Raw genomic sequence first — 17,479 nt, forward strand, 5'->3', positions numbered from 1 at the left:
GGGGTGTGGATGACACTGGACACAATGCCCGCAGATATTGCCCCAGGCACACCCGATGTGCTGAACACACAAGGGATGTTACACTCCAGAGATGCTCAAGGCTTCACTCCTCAACCCTGCTTAGCCACTGGATCTTTGTGCACTTACACTGGACCCAGGAAAAGGATGCTCTGACCCTAACTTGGAACGTGCAAACATGTTGAGACAATCCTGCCCAAGCACCAGGCAGTGCACAGTTAAATTGGTCATGTATCCCTGCAGACATCTGCTCAAAGCCCTGGAGAACCATTCCAAACACTGAGATACCCTTTGCCACAAAACAAGGTATTAAAATTCAGTTTAAGGACCCTTTTCTAGCTCTGCACTTAGCAAAGATTGAGAGCCAGAAGTTCAAAGCTGCATCAAACGTTTTTTGCCTCGTGATAACGTGAGCTTTAGGAAGTAGGTCTAACATCCAGAGTCTTTTGGCCCCTGCACAAAACCCCACTTCCCAGGATTATGTCCAGCATCATAAGCTATTAGGAGGCTGCAGCCCAATGCCTACTTTCAAAAAAAAAACAAAACACCAACAAAAACCACCCCGACCAACTGGCCTAAAACAAATGGACCGGCTGGTGGGGATCACAGGGAGCCGTGCCAAGGGCATGTGAGTGGATCCCGGGCATATGTGGAGCTTCCCTGCTCCCGGCATCTGACCGGGCTGACCCGCTCCCGGAGCGCTGCCCGGTGCCCGAGCAATCGCGCCGGCACTGCCAGCACAGGAGCTGCCTAATTACTCCCGGTTCACGTGTGCTCCGAGGGCTGCTGTCCCGCCCACTAACCCCGTGCCCCCCTTGCCCAGCACAGCACCCCAGGGCTGCCCTGACCTGCGGGGGACCCCACGGGAGGGTCACGGCAGCACCAAGGGACAGCCCCTCACGTGGGAACACACGAACAGCCACACGAAATCACAGAGTGTTCAGGAGGCTGCTGACCGAGCTTTGATTTCTCCCTCCCGGGGTTTTAAAAAAACCAAAACAACAGAGCCCAGAACAGCCCAGATTTATTTTTCGTCCTGTCTCTGTTCCTTAACAGCAATAAGGTGCAGGTGAGCAAAATGTGTGAGGAAAGAAGAGAGTTCACCTGTCACTGACTAACCACACACTGAATTAACACCCCCTGAAAATCTCTAAGTTCCAAGTTTAGAGAGCAACCTCCGTTTTTAGCATCGCTAGTATGAAATGACTTTATTACTACTGTTTCACCTTGACTACTCTTTTCCTATCACACTAAAAGGTGAAAAAAAATCAAAAATTGCCAAAAATTGAACCCAGTGAGTCTCTGAGTAACCTGGGTGAGCTCCCCACGACAATCAATGACAACGTGGAACTTGCAAAAGGTGAATTGGCCTCCATCAAAGTAAAAAGTGTTTTTTGTGGGAAGGAAAACCCATGGGATTCAAAGCATCCCAGAACACTTAATGCTGCCACTCAAAATAAACACACCTAGGTATTAAAACCTTGAGAATTCTAGAAGAAACATGAACAAACAAATCCTTTTTTTGAGGAAATGCACGAGAAGCAGAAAGGCTGACAAACACACTTCAACAACTGAGTATCTTCTTGGTTTGCTTGGTCAGTTTTTGAGGGCTTTTCTAACTAGTATGAACTACGGTTTGAAAAGGGAGAGTGGAAATGCTGCAGGACTTGCTCTACACCACTTTCCAAATTAAACTAAAGCCAAAAGGTGCCCAGGATGCAGGAGTGTACAGGCTACAAAGGTCAGGGATGGACACGGCACAGAAACAAACTCCTGAGGATCAGCAATACCGAAGGTTTGACTTCTGCTTCAAGCCCTGATGTTACTTTCCCTCTCGGGGTCAGCTCTTTACTTCTGAAAGGAGTTCAAACTTGAAGATCCATTCAGCGCAGTACTAATTAACAGAGCAACTGAAAACTCCTCGACTTGGCGATTAACACCTCAAAGCACCCGAGCACTGAAACAGCGCAAACATCGACACCCACAACGATCCTGTGACAACAACCAGATTAACTTGGCGGCGCTCGGCGCTCCCAGCTCGGCATCCCAAGGTGCGGCACGACAACATCACAGGGCACTGACGGCACAAAGTGCTTCTACAACCTGCCCTGGGAACGACATCGTGCGAACACGCAGGTATCCCTCGGGAAGGAACATCAGGAACAGTTATAAAAGCGGCAGAACGGGGCCAGCAAGTTGTCATCGCTGACAGGAAGCAGCGAGCAGCACAGAGGAGAAGACAATAAACACTTATTGCCCCGAGCAAATGGCATTTGTGGAGCTAACACGCTTTCTAAGACACTTAAAATATGAATACAGGGGGAAATTGCTACGTAGGATTTTAAAACAATACACGCTTATGCAGTCTTCTTTATGTAAGGCTGAAAAAACCTCCTTGGAGTAGTTTGTATGTATAAGTTTTTTTTCTTCTGCCCCACCAAACTTCCAGCACCACAGCACCATGCACTTTGCTTTCTTTGATAATCACAGCACTACCAAGACCAATTCCTCCTTGGGAAGACTTGGAAAAACGTTCCCTCATTTTTCCTTTTGACTTGGAGCTTTGCTGGAGCTGTAAATTCTCGAAACAAACGAGCACTTCAGAGTCAAAGCAGCCTGACCACAGGTCAAACATCTCAGCACCCGGAGCATTAAACCCACAGGAAACAATGTGCGACCAGCCACGTGAAATGACACCAGAGCCACCCAAATATTGCAGTTGTTGTGACGAAAAAGATCTTTAGCTGTAAAAATAGCACCACAATGACTTCCACTGAACGCTTCTGGTTGGAGCACTATTACTTTAGCATTTCCCTTTCTCACAAAGGGAAATAAACCTTCTAGGAGTAAAATAATAACACTAAAATACACATATTCACCTTTGGCCATACCAGTTTTCAGCCCAGTGACAGTGTGACATTTGTCTCCCTTCTCTGACACATCAAGTACTATCTGTAGGCTGGTTTTGTCCAGCACACACAGCACTAAACACACAGCAAGTGTATTCCCAAGCTACCAGGAAATTACACCAGACACTCCTCGCTCAAGGGCTTATTTAAGAAAAACAAAGATACCACACAAAGAAAAACTGGAGCAAATATCTCCCTGAAGCTTAAACCAAGACAGAATTCTGCAATAAACCTAAGTGTTTTTATCTCATATCACTGCAGGAAAGGAAGCAAATTTGGGAGCAACACATTCCAGGATTCACTCAGTGGCCAGGAATATGGCACACATCATTTATGAGTTCACCCCTTACCATTTCCCAGTGTATAAGTGTAACAGAAGGTAATTTTCACTTGGGTCAAGCAGCAGCTTTGCTTCCATTCAATGCCTTGGCATCAATTAATCCCATGAAACCAGAGGGAGGCATTTTGTAAACGCTGCTCAACAACAACTGCCTCTGGAGCATCCTCAGGATAAATCCTGGACTCCCAAACAAAGCAAACCCACAAACAGGCTCACGCAGTTATTCCCAAATAATCTCTGACCACCGAGGTCATGTGCTCTAACAAACCAGCAGTTCCAAAAAAAAATGCCTTGATCCCTAAATAATTACTACATGGGGAAAAGTGGTGCAGTGGGGAAGACAAGGAAACAAACTGGTATTCAGTTTAGAGGAACCAAAAATAAGATGAACATGATGATATATGAAAGAACACAAACCTTCCAATTCCCTTCTTAGCAGAGGAAACAAATGAGGAAAATCTAGAAGCAAGCTTGTCAAATTTGGCAAAGGATATGATGTGCTTGATTTAGCAACCAATTTGTCAGTTAACATGGGTAAGTTTTAAAGGACAAATCAGAGCACAGCAGTATTTTGCCAAGGTTTGTGGTGTAGAGACCTCCAGACCAGCCAGGAAACCTGAAGTAGTGCCCCAGGAAAGGGATCTGCAGCTCACCTAAAACTCTGGATTTTACTGCTGCCATGATTTTCATGGAGTGCTTTGGAACAGCAGACAGAGGTAAGTCCAATGCAAAATCCTCTGAAAATGACATTACAAAAGCCACAGTGAATATATGTTATTTCCTCACCAGAATGTTTTCAATGCTGAAACAAGTTATTTTCAGATCTGAGATGGTTAGTCATGAAACAGGTAGACAGACCCAAAAAACCACCTCTGTATGTATTAAAAATGGTTTTTAGTCCAGCCTTTATTCCCTGGCCCCAGCAAGCAGCCCAGACTAAGGGTGGGATAAGTGGTACACTACCAAAAGAAATAAGGAGACAAAGACAGATAATCAAGACAGCACATGAAGAAGAGAGAAAAGAAGTGGATGCATACATGTAGAGGAAGATTAGATGATTTAATTCCTAATCTTCAAAATTCTGCAAGGAACAAGAGCAAAGCACAGAAGAGTCTGCTGCTCAGCAATAAGTCAGAGCAGCCAGGAGGAAGGAAAGGGGACATCAACTGTGGAAAAGGGTACACGTGCATTAAAAACCCCGAGTGAAACATAAGCCAAGATCAGACACTTCAAACATTCCATGTTCAACCCACACTTTCTTCCCTTTTCCTACCAAGCCCCTCAGCAGTGCAGATACCAGCCCACATGCCCCTCATCTGCCCAGTTCAGAGCTCACTGAAGGCAGATGCTCCATGATGATGATGATGATGTTTTCCTTTTCTGCAATCAAAAGGTTTTAATCCCAACAGTCCTGACCACGCTGCCCATTGTGCTGGACCATTTACAGAAGAAAAATTACTGTTAGAAATCCATCTTTCCTGAAGAAAAATCTAGGACCTGCTGCTGCTGCAGAAGAGATCAACAGCTCCAAATTTTGAGAGGGAGATGTACCTTGCACCTGTAGAAACCCGACAGAGCACGTCTGAGAAGTGGGAATCAAATACACTTGCTACAACAAAGTGAGAAAGGTGCAGACTTCATAATATTTGACCTTCTTCCTAAAGTAGATGCTCCTACAGCCAAAGTCACCGGTTTCATTTCCCTCTTTTCCCTATTTCCCCACCCAGCCAGAACCTGCCTCTTGCTGCTTGGTGTTCCCAAGAAGGAGTTAATTGGAGCGGAGTGGCTGTTCCTGCTCCCTTTCCCAGAGCAGGCAGCTGGCTGCTGCACCGGAGACCGAGTCCAGCTTTCAGGGAAAGATATAGGCAAGCCAGAAGTATGGGCTGGCAGGCTCCAGTGCTTGGAAAAAAGCTCACAAGTGAAGACTGAGAGCTCAGAAGAGCAGCCAGGGCAGCAGTCCACATTCTGGGCACACACCGCCAGAGCCGGGCAAGGAAACACTCGGCCCGTCCACCTGGAAAATCTGAGGGGTGGGAAAGGCCTGCAAGCGAATCCAGCCAGGGAAAAGCAGTGGGAGAATAGCAAAAGGGGAAAAAAAACAGGAGGAGGATAAAATATTTCGCCCTTTGAAGCGGCTTTCAGCATGTCTGGATGCAGCAACTGATACGGAAAGTCCTGGTTAATAGATTAAATTAAGAGCAAAGTTATAAATGGCACACTGGGGTGCAAGCAGCCAGGTTTTCCAGACAGTGGATTAAATTAATTCAGAGTTTGGGTCTGCACGTTACCAACCCTGCACACAGTCTGTGTCCAAGAGTTCCTTTAAACCAGATTTCTTTCCACAACTGCAAAGCATAGTAAAATAAAACAAAAAAAAGTAAAATACAGTTTTAAGTCTTTGTTGCTTGACCAAATATTAATGGTGGTGGTAAATGTAATGAAAGCCCCAATCTTGTAACTACTTGCAGCTGTCTGTTTTTATTCAAAGGAACTAGCAAGACCCTTGTCAGTCTGGGAACCACAGCTCACACTACAAGACTCCCAGCATTTCTTACACAATCCTGTTGGAATTCAGTTAAATATCAGAGAACAGGAACCTATCAAAAATGTGAATTAAACAGCACTCAGAAAACGAGTGTTTCTGTAAAGTTACCTTGATGTTTTTGGATCAGAGGAACACAAACAGCACAATGCTCAGACTATAAAAAGCCCCTGAGGTGATGCCAGTCAGGTGCTGGAAAAGTACCTCTGGGACAAGCAAGTATTATTTTACTGCAATTGTGCAGAGATGTGCAACAGGTGACTAATCCACTGAATGGCAGTGGTTCACTGATGTCAGCACTACACACAACAGATTTTCACTTTCCCATGTCAGAAGGATCGTGATATAGAGGTGCAGTTGAAGGTATGAAGGGTTCCTGGCGTGTGTCCCCCCCCTCCCTGCCCTGGCAGAGCAGCCCTGCAGTGATCTCTGGGCTCTGATTGATTTGCAGGCAGCATGACCCCCTTTTTGTACCAAAGAACACAAAGATAAAGGCTCAGATTTAGAAGGACAGATGGGTCTCTATGCCCAAGTATCAGATACTGACTGATCCCAGCAGAAGGTAGGTAACCCAACACTTTTGAAGAACTGGGCCTAAATTTAAACAGGAAATTAGAGGCATTCTCTCAAGTCGGGAGCTAATATTGTAACGCTGGGACTCTCCTTAATTAAAAACAAAATTAAAAAAAGGCAATAATTAAACGAGCCTGTAGCATCTCCAACAAAGGAAGAGCTCTTCAGATGTAACTGGACACCGAATGGAATCTGTGCAATTTTCACATGTTCAGAAGTGTCCAAAAAGCCAAAGTCGAAAGACAGACAAGGAATGCAATGAATTTTCCCCTCTCATGCACGAGGTACTGATAAACTCAGTGCTGACAGACCCTACAGTCTCGGTCCCATCAGCATCCTGCAACTATTCCAGTGCTCACACCTATTTCCTCTGAATCATTACAATTGTGGGAAATAAAGTTGATCCAGACAAGCACAAGGAGAAACAAATCCTGTCCTGACAAACTCTCACTGGTAGCTGATGGAGGGCAGGATTAACTCTTTTCTGACCGAATTAAAAACCTTCCCTAACTAACAAAGCCACTTTTTTTTTTTTGACTGTGCCACTGTTTGCAAACCATGCCTAATCCAATATTAAACGCTCACTTTTAGGGTCACAGAATTTGGTTTTCCAACATTTGGCAAGAACACAGGTAAGTATTAAAGTATATGGGGAGAAGGAGCACAGCACCTCTGACAGCCTCCACTGCCAGAGCTCCTTACCACAGAGCTTGTTCTCGTGGGAAGTCACTGAGAGCTTTAAAAAAGAAAACCCCAAACCAAACCAACCAAACAACAACAAAACCTCCAATCCCAACATTCTGACGAAAAACACCTCTCTTTTGAAGTCACGTGACACAAACTTTTCTGCCACATTTCCTCAACACGTGGTAGCTAAGAATGAAAGGAAAATAAAAGAAATAAAAATGGCAAACACTGGAAATAAGTTCTCTTGGTGATTAGTTGGGGCTGCCTCTTTGCAAAGGAAGATGTGTGCTTAATAAGTGGATATTCAAGGTGAACAGGACTGGAGGTGAACACAGCTTTCCACAGTGACTTCACCGCTGACAGAATCAGTCTGAAAAACATGAAACAGTTTTTCCCCTCTTTCAGTCCTGGCACAAAACCCAAAACAAACTGAACCTTCCCAAAATATGAACACAGTCATGAAAGGCAATTCTAAGCAGTAACCAACCTCAACCTCCCAAATAATGTATTTAAAGTAAAACACACCTTCCAGTGCGGATGCATATTTCTAAAATTAATTTTATTTGTACGCCGATCCTTTTACGTTCACCTCTAGTTTCAGGTAGTTTTTAACTGTTCTGACTTAACAAACTCTTTTCAATTTACATCTCCAGTGTGTGGGTTTTTTATACCTACACACCCAGCACCTCCTGAGTAAACTCCAGCAATCATGGCATGGGGTCAAAGATGCACAAAGTCAAAGCCAAACTCAACACACGGTGCCTTAGGCACAGGAATGTTCCTTCCCAACAGCTTTCCACTTTACAAGCGTGTGCCAGGTATCAATTTATGCTCACTGTTAAAAAAATTACCAATAAAGTTTAACTCCAGGACTATATTCTTCAGAATCACCTTGTTCCAGTGCTAAATTTGCCTTCCCTGAGTCAAACTTTCTTACCAAGTAGAAGCTCTACGTGTTAAATGCATGGATGTAGCTGATAAGATATTTAATTTACAAGTAGCCCAAGGAAAAAAATAAATTGTAAAATAAAAATAATGCGCCAGAATGGACTCGGGTTTGTTTGGGTTTTTCTTCCAAGAAGTTCAATTCCACCAAGTCTTCCATGTTTCTCAGCATTAGAGGGAATATTTTAAGTGAATACTTGGAATTTTGGTTGAGCAGAAGTAGGTGTCGAAGAAAACTGTGGTTGCAGAAAGATGTGAATACCAACTGAACACCAACTGCACGAACTTTTAAAGTCCTAAATATGAGCAAAAAACTACAGAGTTAAGAGGATGCCCATCCCTGAGCAGTGTTCCTGAGGAACAGCTGCCAACACAAGCTGCTCATGCACTGGTGTACCCAGTTTCCAGCCACAAGCCTAGTTTTCCATACCTGTACAAACAAAAGGCTTATTTCTCTGTAAAGACTTAAAATATCAAAAAGGATGTAGAAATTTTTGCACTAGTAACACTTTTATGAGTCTATCACCAGACACCTGACAGAAGTGTTACTCTCCAGCACTACAGCAGTGGGCAACATTCCAGTCAAAATGATGATCAACAAAAAACCACTGTCAGGAAATCCTTCTAACAATCAGAGTTTTCCAATGAACGGTTTACAAACCCACATAAAAACGGTTCTTCTGTGGTTTGCAGCCAGAATATACTCTGTACTCTCAAACTATCAGCTCAGCTGCTATCCACTCTGATTTGGAAGCGTGGAAAATAAAGAGGAAGGAGTTAAAGGCCAGTCCATTTGCTCAGTGAGCACTGTGTGACTCGCATGCCAGCCTCAAGTTGTAGGTCACGTGAGCCAGGATATGGATTAGAATCTTATCAGCCAAGCAAATTTATTCAGATTTTTGGTTATGAGCAGGACTTAACAGCAGAATGAATCCTTACTCCTCTCAGTGGAAATCTGGGAAAGTATTTACAGTCCTCCCGTTTTCCAGTAAATTCTCCAGCCGTGATTCAGCCTGCATCACACTATACATCCTGCAAATACATCCCTTGGACATTGCACAGGATCTGCCAGGCTCCCGAGCCTCCTCTTCACTCACCACATGACCGTGTCACGTACAAAAGAAAAATTTCCCCAAGGTCAACACGGGGAGGGAGGGAAAGGATTTTTCACAAGGAAGCAAAAATACAGGAGAAATAGAACGGGAAAAAAAAAAAAAAATAACCCCGAGGCAGCGCCTGCCCACACTCACATTTGCAGCATGACTTCGTTCAGATACACTCCATCCACCAGCGCCACATATTCCTCCAGGTTGGTCCCATTTCCTCCGGCTAACGGTCCGAATGTCTTAACCTAAAACATAATGCTCATCATCACCACCACCCTGACATTAACTCCACCTCGCTCTCTTGCCGCAAGGCACTTCTCGTCGAACAATGAGCAAATAAAACGAGTAACGGGGGGGAGGCAAAATGAACGCTTACCCAGGTGACAAGAGGGCTCGACATGAACTGCTCCAGAAGGGGTGTGAAGATCTCGTTCTCCATTTTACAAAAAAGCGGTTAACATCAACGCAGCTCCTCCGACGCAAAAAAAATTAGAGAAGTCCTTCGCTGCAGCAACTCTCTGGAATGCTCCGAGGATTCAGCAGGAGCGAGCGAACCCCATTTTTCCAGGCGATGCAACAGCAATAAAAAAGTCAGCGCGGGGGCAAGTGGGATTTATCCTCCTCTTTCACGAAAAAATGCATCTGCAAGTCCATCTACGCGTATTTCAGCCTTTCCATTGATGCCCGTCCCTCCCTACATAGCGGAGGGGTGGAAGGAAGGAAGGGAGGAAAGAAAAGAGGGAGGCTGCCTAGCTACTGGGATTCTGCATCAGACAAAAAAAAAAAAAGAGAGGAAGGGGAAAATCTGCTTCAGCAGCGGCAGCGCCTCAGAAAGGAAGGAGAAATTCCAGCAAAACTCCGCAAGCTCATCCTGCCCGTTCCCCACACAAAAAAAGCCCCGAGGGCGGGCGGGCGAGGGGAGCAGCGAGGGCAGAGCCCCCCGCCCCTCTCACGGCCAAGCCCCCCGGGCTGCGGCTGCACCAGAGCCCCGCTGCCCCCCCGCCACGGCACGGACCGGGAGCCACCCCCCGGAGCGACCGGGGGCTATTTTAAACCGCTTCCCTTTTCTACCCCCTTCCCTTTTCCACTAAACTGCGCCTCCGGAGCGCGGCAGGACCGGCACGCGCCGCCCGGCCCCGCAGCCTCGCCCTTCCCCCGCGCCGGCCGCCTCCCCTCAGGCTCCGCTCTCCCCTCGCCGCGGCCGGAGCCCCCCGGACCCCTCCCCAGCTGTTCTCCCGCCGCTCCGCGGCACCAGCCCCGCCGCCCACCGCCGTCGTGCCCGCAGCGGGGCTGCCTCGCCTCAGCCCGCGCGGCCGCGCCGCATCGCTCGCCCCCTCCTCGCCCCGCTCCCCTCCCTCCTCCCCTCCCTCCCGCCCGCTCTCCCTGCCCGGGGCGGCTCCAGCGTGTGGATCCCTCCGCCCGCAGCCGCGTATCCCTCCGCCGCCGCCGCGCGGGGATGGCGGCGCGATTAGAGAGGGGCGGGGCCGGGGGGGAACCGCTGCAGGACGCGCGCGCGCGAGCGAACGATGCGGCTGCGGGCAGAGCCCGGAGCCCTCAGAGCCACGAGAGACCGAACCCTCAGAGTGTTCCCAACCCTCAGAGTGTCCCCATCCCTCAGAGTGTCCCCCTCCCTCAGAGTGTCCCCAACCCTCAGAGCCCCGAGCCCTCAGAGCCTCCGCGGAGAGAGACCGGCAGGCTCCTCCGCCCACCTCCCGGGGAATAAACGTGCCCCGCAGGGACGATGCTCTTCCATTCCCCTCTTGGGGAATAAAGGTGCCCGTGAGGGAAAAAACTCGTCGCGGGAGGGATATTCTCCATCTCCCTCAGAAGAATAAAGGTGCCTGCGAGGGGGAAAGTGCGGGAGGGAGGGAAATGCTCTTCCATTCCCCTCTTGGGGAGTAAAGGTGCCTGTGAGGGAAAAACTCGTCGCGGGAGGGATATTCCCCATTTCCCTCAGGAGAATAAAGGTGCCTGTGAGGGAAAAAGTGCAGGAGGGAGGGAAATGCTCTTCCATTCGTCTCTGGGGGAATAAAGGTGCCTGTGAAGGAAAAAGTCAGCGAGGGAAGGAGATGCTCTTCCATTCCCCTCATGCGGAATAAAGGTAGCTGTGAGGGGAAAAGGGCGAGAAGGAGATGCTTTTCCACTGCCCTTAGGGGAAGAAATGTACCTGTGAGGGGGAAAACTCAGCACAGGAGGGAGATGCTCTTCCGTTCCCTTCTTGGGGAATAAAGGTGCCCGTGAGGGTGAAACTTGGCAGGGGAGAGAGATTCTCCACTCCTCTTAGGAGAATAAAGATGCCTGTGAGGGAAATACTCAGTGTACGAGGGAGATGTTTTTCCATTCCCTTCATGCAGAATAAAGGTGCCCATGAGGGGAAAAGGGCAGGAAGGAGGTGCTTTTCCACTCCCCTTAAGGGAATAAAAGTACCTGTGAGGGGGAGAACTTGGTGCAGGAGGGAGATGCTCTTCCATTCTCCTTTTTGCGAGTAAAGGTGTCTGCGAGGGGAAAAACTCGGCAGGTTTTCCCCTCAGCGGGTGGAATCCAGAATCAGGACAGGTTTCCCCCTCAGGAGGTGAAATCCAGACACCCACATTAAGGCAAAATCCAGCTTTCTGGATGGGTTTCCCAGGGAAGCAGAGGATGACAAGCAGTTTGCTGGCCTGAGCCATTGTCCCTTCCCTGAGCCACTTCTTGCCACTTGTGCTTCCAATCTCCAATCCTGCATTAACACACAGGGCCATATCTGCTTAATACATTATATAGTTTATTGACAAAGCATCTCAAAAAATCTCCAACTAAATCCAGCTTCGGTTCTGTGTAGTATAAATTAAACTGCAGCAGCGTTTTTCCCCAATACCTTTAGTTTTGCACATACAATAAGAAAAAAAAAACACCAAAAAAATCCCAAAACCAAACCCACAAAACATTCCAATAAAAATGACTGAAATTAAGTCCTTTTGAAAAACATCAAGCAACACCTAAACAGATTAGTTTTTTCTTAACCCAAATACTGGATATAATATTTGTCCTAAAGGTCCAAGACTGGGAAAAAAAAATTCCAATCGTGACCTTTTTTCCCATGAAGAAGGTCTAAAATTAGATTAGAAAAATAAAGTACGGACCTTGAAATATTAGGATGTCATTTGTATTCCAAGGATTTTTTTAAAAACAGTGTTTCATAGTTACATGACTGTTTTGATTCTCACAATTAAGACTTTTTCAGCCATAACCAGGTCTTTTCCCCCCCCCCAAAAACCAGACCTTTTGAGTGAACTCAAAACAAAAGAAATAAGGAAGGGCAAAGGAAAACTCCGCAGTCTTGGTTCTGAATAAGAACCTGGTGATCCATGGGTGAAATAACTGCCAATAAACTCCCAGCCCTTGGAGGCAGCTACAAAAGCATTTTTGTACGAGCCTGACCAACCAAGCACTTACAGTCCCTGTGTCTGGCAGGAGCCTCCAAACATGCAATTGTGCCCACAGTGCCATGGAACTTCCCTTGTGGGCTCTAATTAGGCAGTAATGACTTGGGCATAAAGCAATTTCTAGGAATTAGAGACTGGCTGGAAGAGGTTGATAGCCCACGTAGTAGTCACGTGTTCCTAACACCAGCTGGCTCCCGGAGAAAACGTTTTGCACTGAGATTCCATAACGTTAAAAATGGGATTAAAGAGTTTCAGGTGGTTTTGCTCCCCCATCCTCACCCTCCAGTTGGCCTGCATGGCTGTCAAGCACTGTTCCTGCAGAAGCTATTTGAGATAAATACTGCATAATGTCTTTATGAAATGCCTCGTCATCTGTTTGGTCTCAGATGATTTACGGTTCCTTATTTGAACCGGAAACATCAGCACAAGATAAAATTTCAGAAAAGCTCTCCAGAAACACTCTGAGGAGTTTTATTTTCGGTTTTGGTTTGGTTTGTTTGGGGTTTTTTTTTCAGGACTAAGAGGCCTGAAAACCTGTGAAGAAGCCCCAAAGTGTCTGTGATTTCCACTCTGTCCCACCAAGCGTAAGAGCATTTACCTCATTTTCAGGGACACACGGACTTGGACCAGGACGAGTCGCTGCCAGGGCTGACGTTTGCAGAGGCATCAGAGCCAGAAGGAACTGGACTGCAGCCACCTCAGGGAGGTGAGACAACTCACCCCTGGACAGGAAGGTGTCAGCCTTTGATGGCTGAATCCTTCTTTGACGGACAACCCTCGGAATGCATTGAAATGTTTGTCTTTTGAGTTGTTCCTCTAATCCCAAGCCGAATAGGGAAGGTTTCCATTTTTTGGCATGGCTGTCGGGAGTCCTCGGGAGCACTGATCTAGGAAATACTTACAAGTCACAGCTCTAATTCAGGTGATGGAGCAACACCACTATAACCTGTAGTTTGTGATATATTTGGCTGCATTGTTTTAGCACTTTCTACCTGGGAAGGCATCTAAAAGCAAGTTTAATGACTACATTTACAGTGGTTAATCCCAGAACTTTGTTACTCCAATTCAGCACCAGCTGAGGAAGTTGACAACTGACCCAGAAACAGAGAAGAAACATTATTATTAAATTTTAATGGTTTTAACTATTATAAGAATGTATATTCGGGAGTATTTTGGAACTAAAAAAATTATCCTTTTTATAATTTGAAAAAACACACAGAGAACAGGACTTCTCTTTCCCATCTCATTCTCTAGAACAGAACTGTCAGTGTTAATACAGTGTGTAGCCTACTCCTTCTGAGGAAAGGGATTTAGAGATTACCCTTGTTGTTTGAAGAGCAGTGTTTGTTCTTGTACAGGTGAAGCATCCCCAGCTCCTTTCTCTTGCACCTCCTTTGGTTCCACGAAGACTCGACACAGAAGACATGGAAACGTTCAATGATCTGTGCCCAGCCCCCAGATCTGCAAATCACAGGGTTACTTCATCTTCTCAGGGAACTCGTTTTGCTCCTGGCATCATTTCCTGTGCCTGCTGTTGCAAAATAAAATCTGAAAAAGAACCACGAGAACACCGAGCGATGCCTTAAACCTGCAGAGGGCAGGCAGGTGTAACTGCACAGCCCCACTTACCTTGGCTGAGTTGGTCAAAAGATTTCTGGTCAGCCCTGCCCTCAGGGAGCCAGGGACTGTTTGGGGAATAAATTACCAGCACCCTGCCCTTCTTAGCTGCTGCAAGACACAGTGGTTTTCTCTTCCTCTCCTCTCCAGAAAGGAGGTGACGCTGCTGCTGCTGGTTTTGCTTCCTGCTGTGTTGATAGGCCTTTGCCTGATGAGACATCAGAAAAGGGGAAAAACACAGACCAAATGTGGATGCTTGGGATCCACAGCAGGGTTATGAAAGCACAGTCAAAGCCTGAATTTTCTGATCCTGGGCTGACTTGAGAGGACAGTGTCTAGCGAAAACTGCAAGCTGATGACGAGGAGAGTCACCTTCCTTGTCCTGTGTTTGCTCCCTCTCAAAGCAAGGCTATAGGAATAGATGGGGAAAGAAAGGGAAGAGTAAAGGCACTGAGGGGCTGAGCCTTTTTAAGTATTGCTAGGAATTCCTAAAGGTCCCACAAACACAGCAGGCTAAAAGTTACTTCTTGTTCCACAGGAGTGGAAAGAAGGGGAAATCCCTCTTTAACGTGAATAAAGAACCGAAAATTCCACAACAATTCTTGAAGATTTCTTCCCTGCTGCAGCGTCTGCTCTGACCTGACCAAAATCCCCCATCAACCTTCAGGGAATTTTCTGAGAAAACCGTAAGTAACCTCAAAATGAGAGTGTTTGGAGGGGAAAATTAAGAACAAAACAGCGGGGGCTTGGTGAAAGCTGGCATTGTCCATTTAAGGTTTTTTACAGATCCCAGACATTTTGCAGTTTGTGTCCCATTGTACCAAGTAGCAAGAAATAAGTGTAGAGGCAGAAGACAAAATACCCTGTGTGGGCACGTGCCATCCTGGGCAGTTCTCTGCATCACAGGCATCAGAATTCCTGTCAGGCAGAATGCTCATTGCAGGAACAGGCAGTGACCATTTCCAGCCATGCCCACCTGACACATCCACACTTTCCTGGAAGGACTACACGGACAGTTCTTAAACCATGAAAGAGCCGGTGAAAGTATTACATTTAACACCGGGATTCATCTGAGGAGGGAGGTGCCTGCAGCTTTTTGTTTCTTTTCAAGCAGTCGGAGTGGCAGGAAGGATGTTACTGTGGCAGGTCAGCTGATGGGATCAAAAATAGGCCAAGTACTTACCTTGATTTTTAAATTGGATAGCTGTTCCTAGATATTTCCATAGGATGAGACTCGCTGTAAGAGAGTGTCAGGGAAATAGTGCCTTTCAAAGAAAAGTCGTTTGAACTTAGTGTTGCAATTCAGATCTCCTTCCTGTTCAGCCAATAAAACGTCCAGCTGTGTTTCTGGCTGTCAGCTGCCAGCTACAAGACTGCCTAATAATGTTGGTTGGGAATTTCCCTTTGGTATTTGCTGCGTACAAGGAAAATAGATTCCCCCCCCCCCAAAAAAAAAATCGAGCATTGAGCACTACAGCAAGAACAGCAGTTACCAGGACAATGGCTTTGGTATTCACTCCTGTTGTGGCCAGTGGAGTGAGACTGAGCACAAGCCCTTGCTGACATGCCTTCTGTCAAACAAGGCCGTGCCAGTGCGAGCAGCGATTCCTACGAACTGGGTCAGGGAGATGAACGGCAGAGCAGCTCTGCACTTCCTCTGCCGAGGAGCAGAGTGCAGAAGAGCGGAGTGCAGCCCGGGGTGCTCGCTGTCAGCAGGAGGAGCGGAGTGCAGCCCGGGGTGCTCGCTGTCAGCAGGAGGAGCAGAGTGCAGCCCGGGGTGCTCGCTGTCAGCAGGCACAGCTGGCCGGGTGTGTGCACAAAGCGAGGCACGGCGTGGCACCAGCAGCACCGTGCCACCAGCAGCACCGTGGCACCTCGGAGCCCTGAGGGACAGACACAAACAAGGAGCTGGGTTCCTTCCCTGGGGCTTTCCTTTAGCGAGGGGCACTCCCACCGCTCAGCCTCACAGAACACCAGAGGTTTTGTAACCCCTGGGAAAGAATTCCGTACCCCTCTGAACTCCAGCTGCCTCAGTTCTGCTTTACTGTGACCCTAAGTTTGCTTAACCAGCACCACTTCTCTGGTAGCTGCCTCCTTGTCCTTTGCTGGTGCCTCCCTCCTCTCACCCACGTTTTCAGGCTCCATGTCACCTGCCCCCAGTACCTTGGGTGATGCTGCCATGAGAGCCAGGCCCCCGAGCTCAGGAGGAGTTATTAACTTCCAGAGCCCTGCATTAACCTCTGCTGGGAGCGTGGCTCATTACAGGGCATTCCTCTCCAGCTGGAGATGGCACTTGGGATCTTCCCAAGGTCACTACATGATGAACTGGATGCAGCACATTTCTGTGTTTGAGGTTTCCATTTGTCTACTTAGTTATGGACTTCCTTATGCCCACAAGAAGAAGGAAAAACACACAGCACTAAAAACATAATTGTAGTAGAATCACTTCTGTTCAAACCTCTGAGCTCAGGGTTATCCTATCCATCATCCTATCCATTTCCATGTCTGATTTTACCCTGGTTATTTGGCAAATTATTTACGTCTGAAAACAGCTTTTCTCTCTATGAAATACTAGTGAAACAATTAAAAGCTTTTAAGATATCCCTTATTTTGCCTTCGGGAAAATCTTTTGACAGGCTTGTAGAACAAGAGAACACACGTTATTCTTTTACAGCATCACATTAAAAAGAGCGATATAAAAATATTTTAACCAATTAATAGAAAAAAAAATAAAGGTAATGAAGAAATAAGTAATGCTAGGTCAAAAAATGGTAATTACACTTATTAGATGGGATTCCTGAAGAAGCTTCTTGCAAGAGTGTGGATCATGAGTCACCTAAAGCTGGGAACAGCCTCCCCATTCACACCTCTTTCAGAGGCCACTGGTAACTCTAAGACCCCTTTGTTTGCTCTGAGTCCAGAGGGTTCAACTCCCTGTGGCATCACTTTAATTGTCAGTTTAACTGGAGATTAACACAAAATTGAAATTCTTACCTAACGCTGTTCGTCTCTGGAAAATAAGCCATTTTTTTACCCAAACCTACCAGGCTTTCAAATGTATCATTCAAATATTTTTCTGTGCCAGCTAATTCTTTTTTCTGCTAAAACCTCCAGTGACACTTTAGGCCGTTTAATTCCTGCTTTTCCCAGCCACTGCCACCAACAGCTTATTTCCTGCCTCCTCCTTTGTAGTGTCTAAACGTCTCCCTTGGGTGGGCTCTCCTTGCCAGCTTTATATACCTCTAAAACGCTATATTTTTTCCTAAGGTGGTCACACAGTGCTGAAGTTCCCTCTGGTTTTTACGTGCTGCTCTGTG

At 46.7% G+C, this 17,479-nt stretch overlaps 2 protein-coding genes across 15 annotated transcripts in view; one reads left to right on the forward strand and one right to left on the reverse strand.

Annotated features, from left to right (window-relative positions):
• CCDC88A (coiled-coil domain containing 88A) overlaps positions 1-10,285 on the reverse strand; it is a 63,542-nt gene extending 53,257 nt beyond the window's left edge. For 7 of the 14 annotated variants that reach the window (XM_017821775.1, XM_017821779.1, XM_017821778.1 and 4 more), the window contains exons 1-2: positions 9,497-10,282; positions 9,265-9,365 (exon numbers count right to left, since the gene is read on the reverse strand). In XM_017821775.1, coding sequence (XP_017677264.1) covers positions 9,265-9,365; positions 9,497-9,559 — 164 coding nt within the window. In that variant the 5' untranslated portion in view covers positions 9,560-10,282. Of the gene's footprint in view, positions 1-9,264; positions 9,366-9,496 lie in introns of all 14 variants that reach the window. The other 7 variants (XM_017821771.1, XM_017821770.1, XM_017821769.1 and 4 more) reach the window with 4 other exon arrangements.
• Positions 9,757-15,849, forward strand: LOC108500637. The gene is made up of 4 exons (XM_017821742.1): positions 9,757-9,780; positions 10,546-10,957; positions 13,155-13,251; positions 14,701-15,849. The coding sequence occupies exons 1-4, from the start codon at positions 9,757-9,759 to the stop codon at positions 14,798-14,800; spliced, it is 633 nt and encodes a 210-aa protein (XP_017677231.1). The 3' UTR covers positions 14,801-15,849.
• Positions 15,850-17,479: the final 1,630 nt, after the last annotated feature.

This window comes from Lepidothrix coronata, unplaced genomic scaffold, assembly GCF_001604755.1.
Source record: "Lepidothrix coronata isolate B3197 unplaced genomic scaffold, Lepidothrix_coronata-1.0 Scaffold92, whole genome shotgun sequence".
Classification (NCBI taxonomy): Eukaryota; Metazoa; Chordata; class Aves; order Passeriformes; family Pipridae; genus Lepidothrix; species Lepidothrix coronata.

What these genes read in the sequence shown, in the direction of transcription:
- LOC108500637 (XM_017821742.1), top strand. Translation starts at nt 9,757, where the DNA reads ATGCATCTGCAAGTCCATCTACGC. An exon ending in ATCTGCAAGTCCATCTACGC is followed by an intron (nt 9,781 to 10,545) that starts GTATTTCAGCCT and finishes CTCCGCCCGCAG; the next exon opens with CCGCGTATCCCTCCGCCGCC. An exon ending in TCTCCCTCAGAAGAATAAAG is followed by an intron (nt 10,958 to 13,154) that starts GTGCCTGCGAGG and finishes CCTCATTTTCAG; the next exon opens with GGACACACGGACTTGGACCA.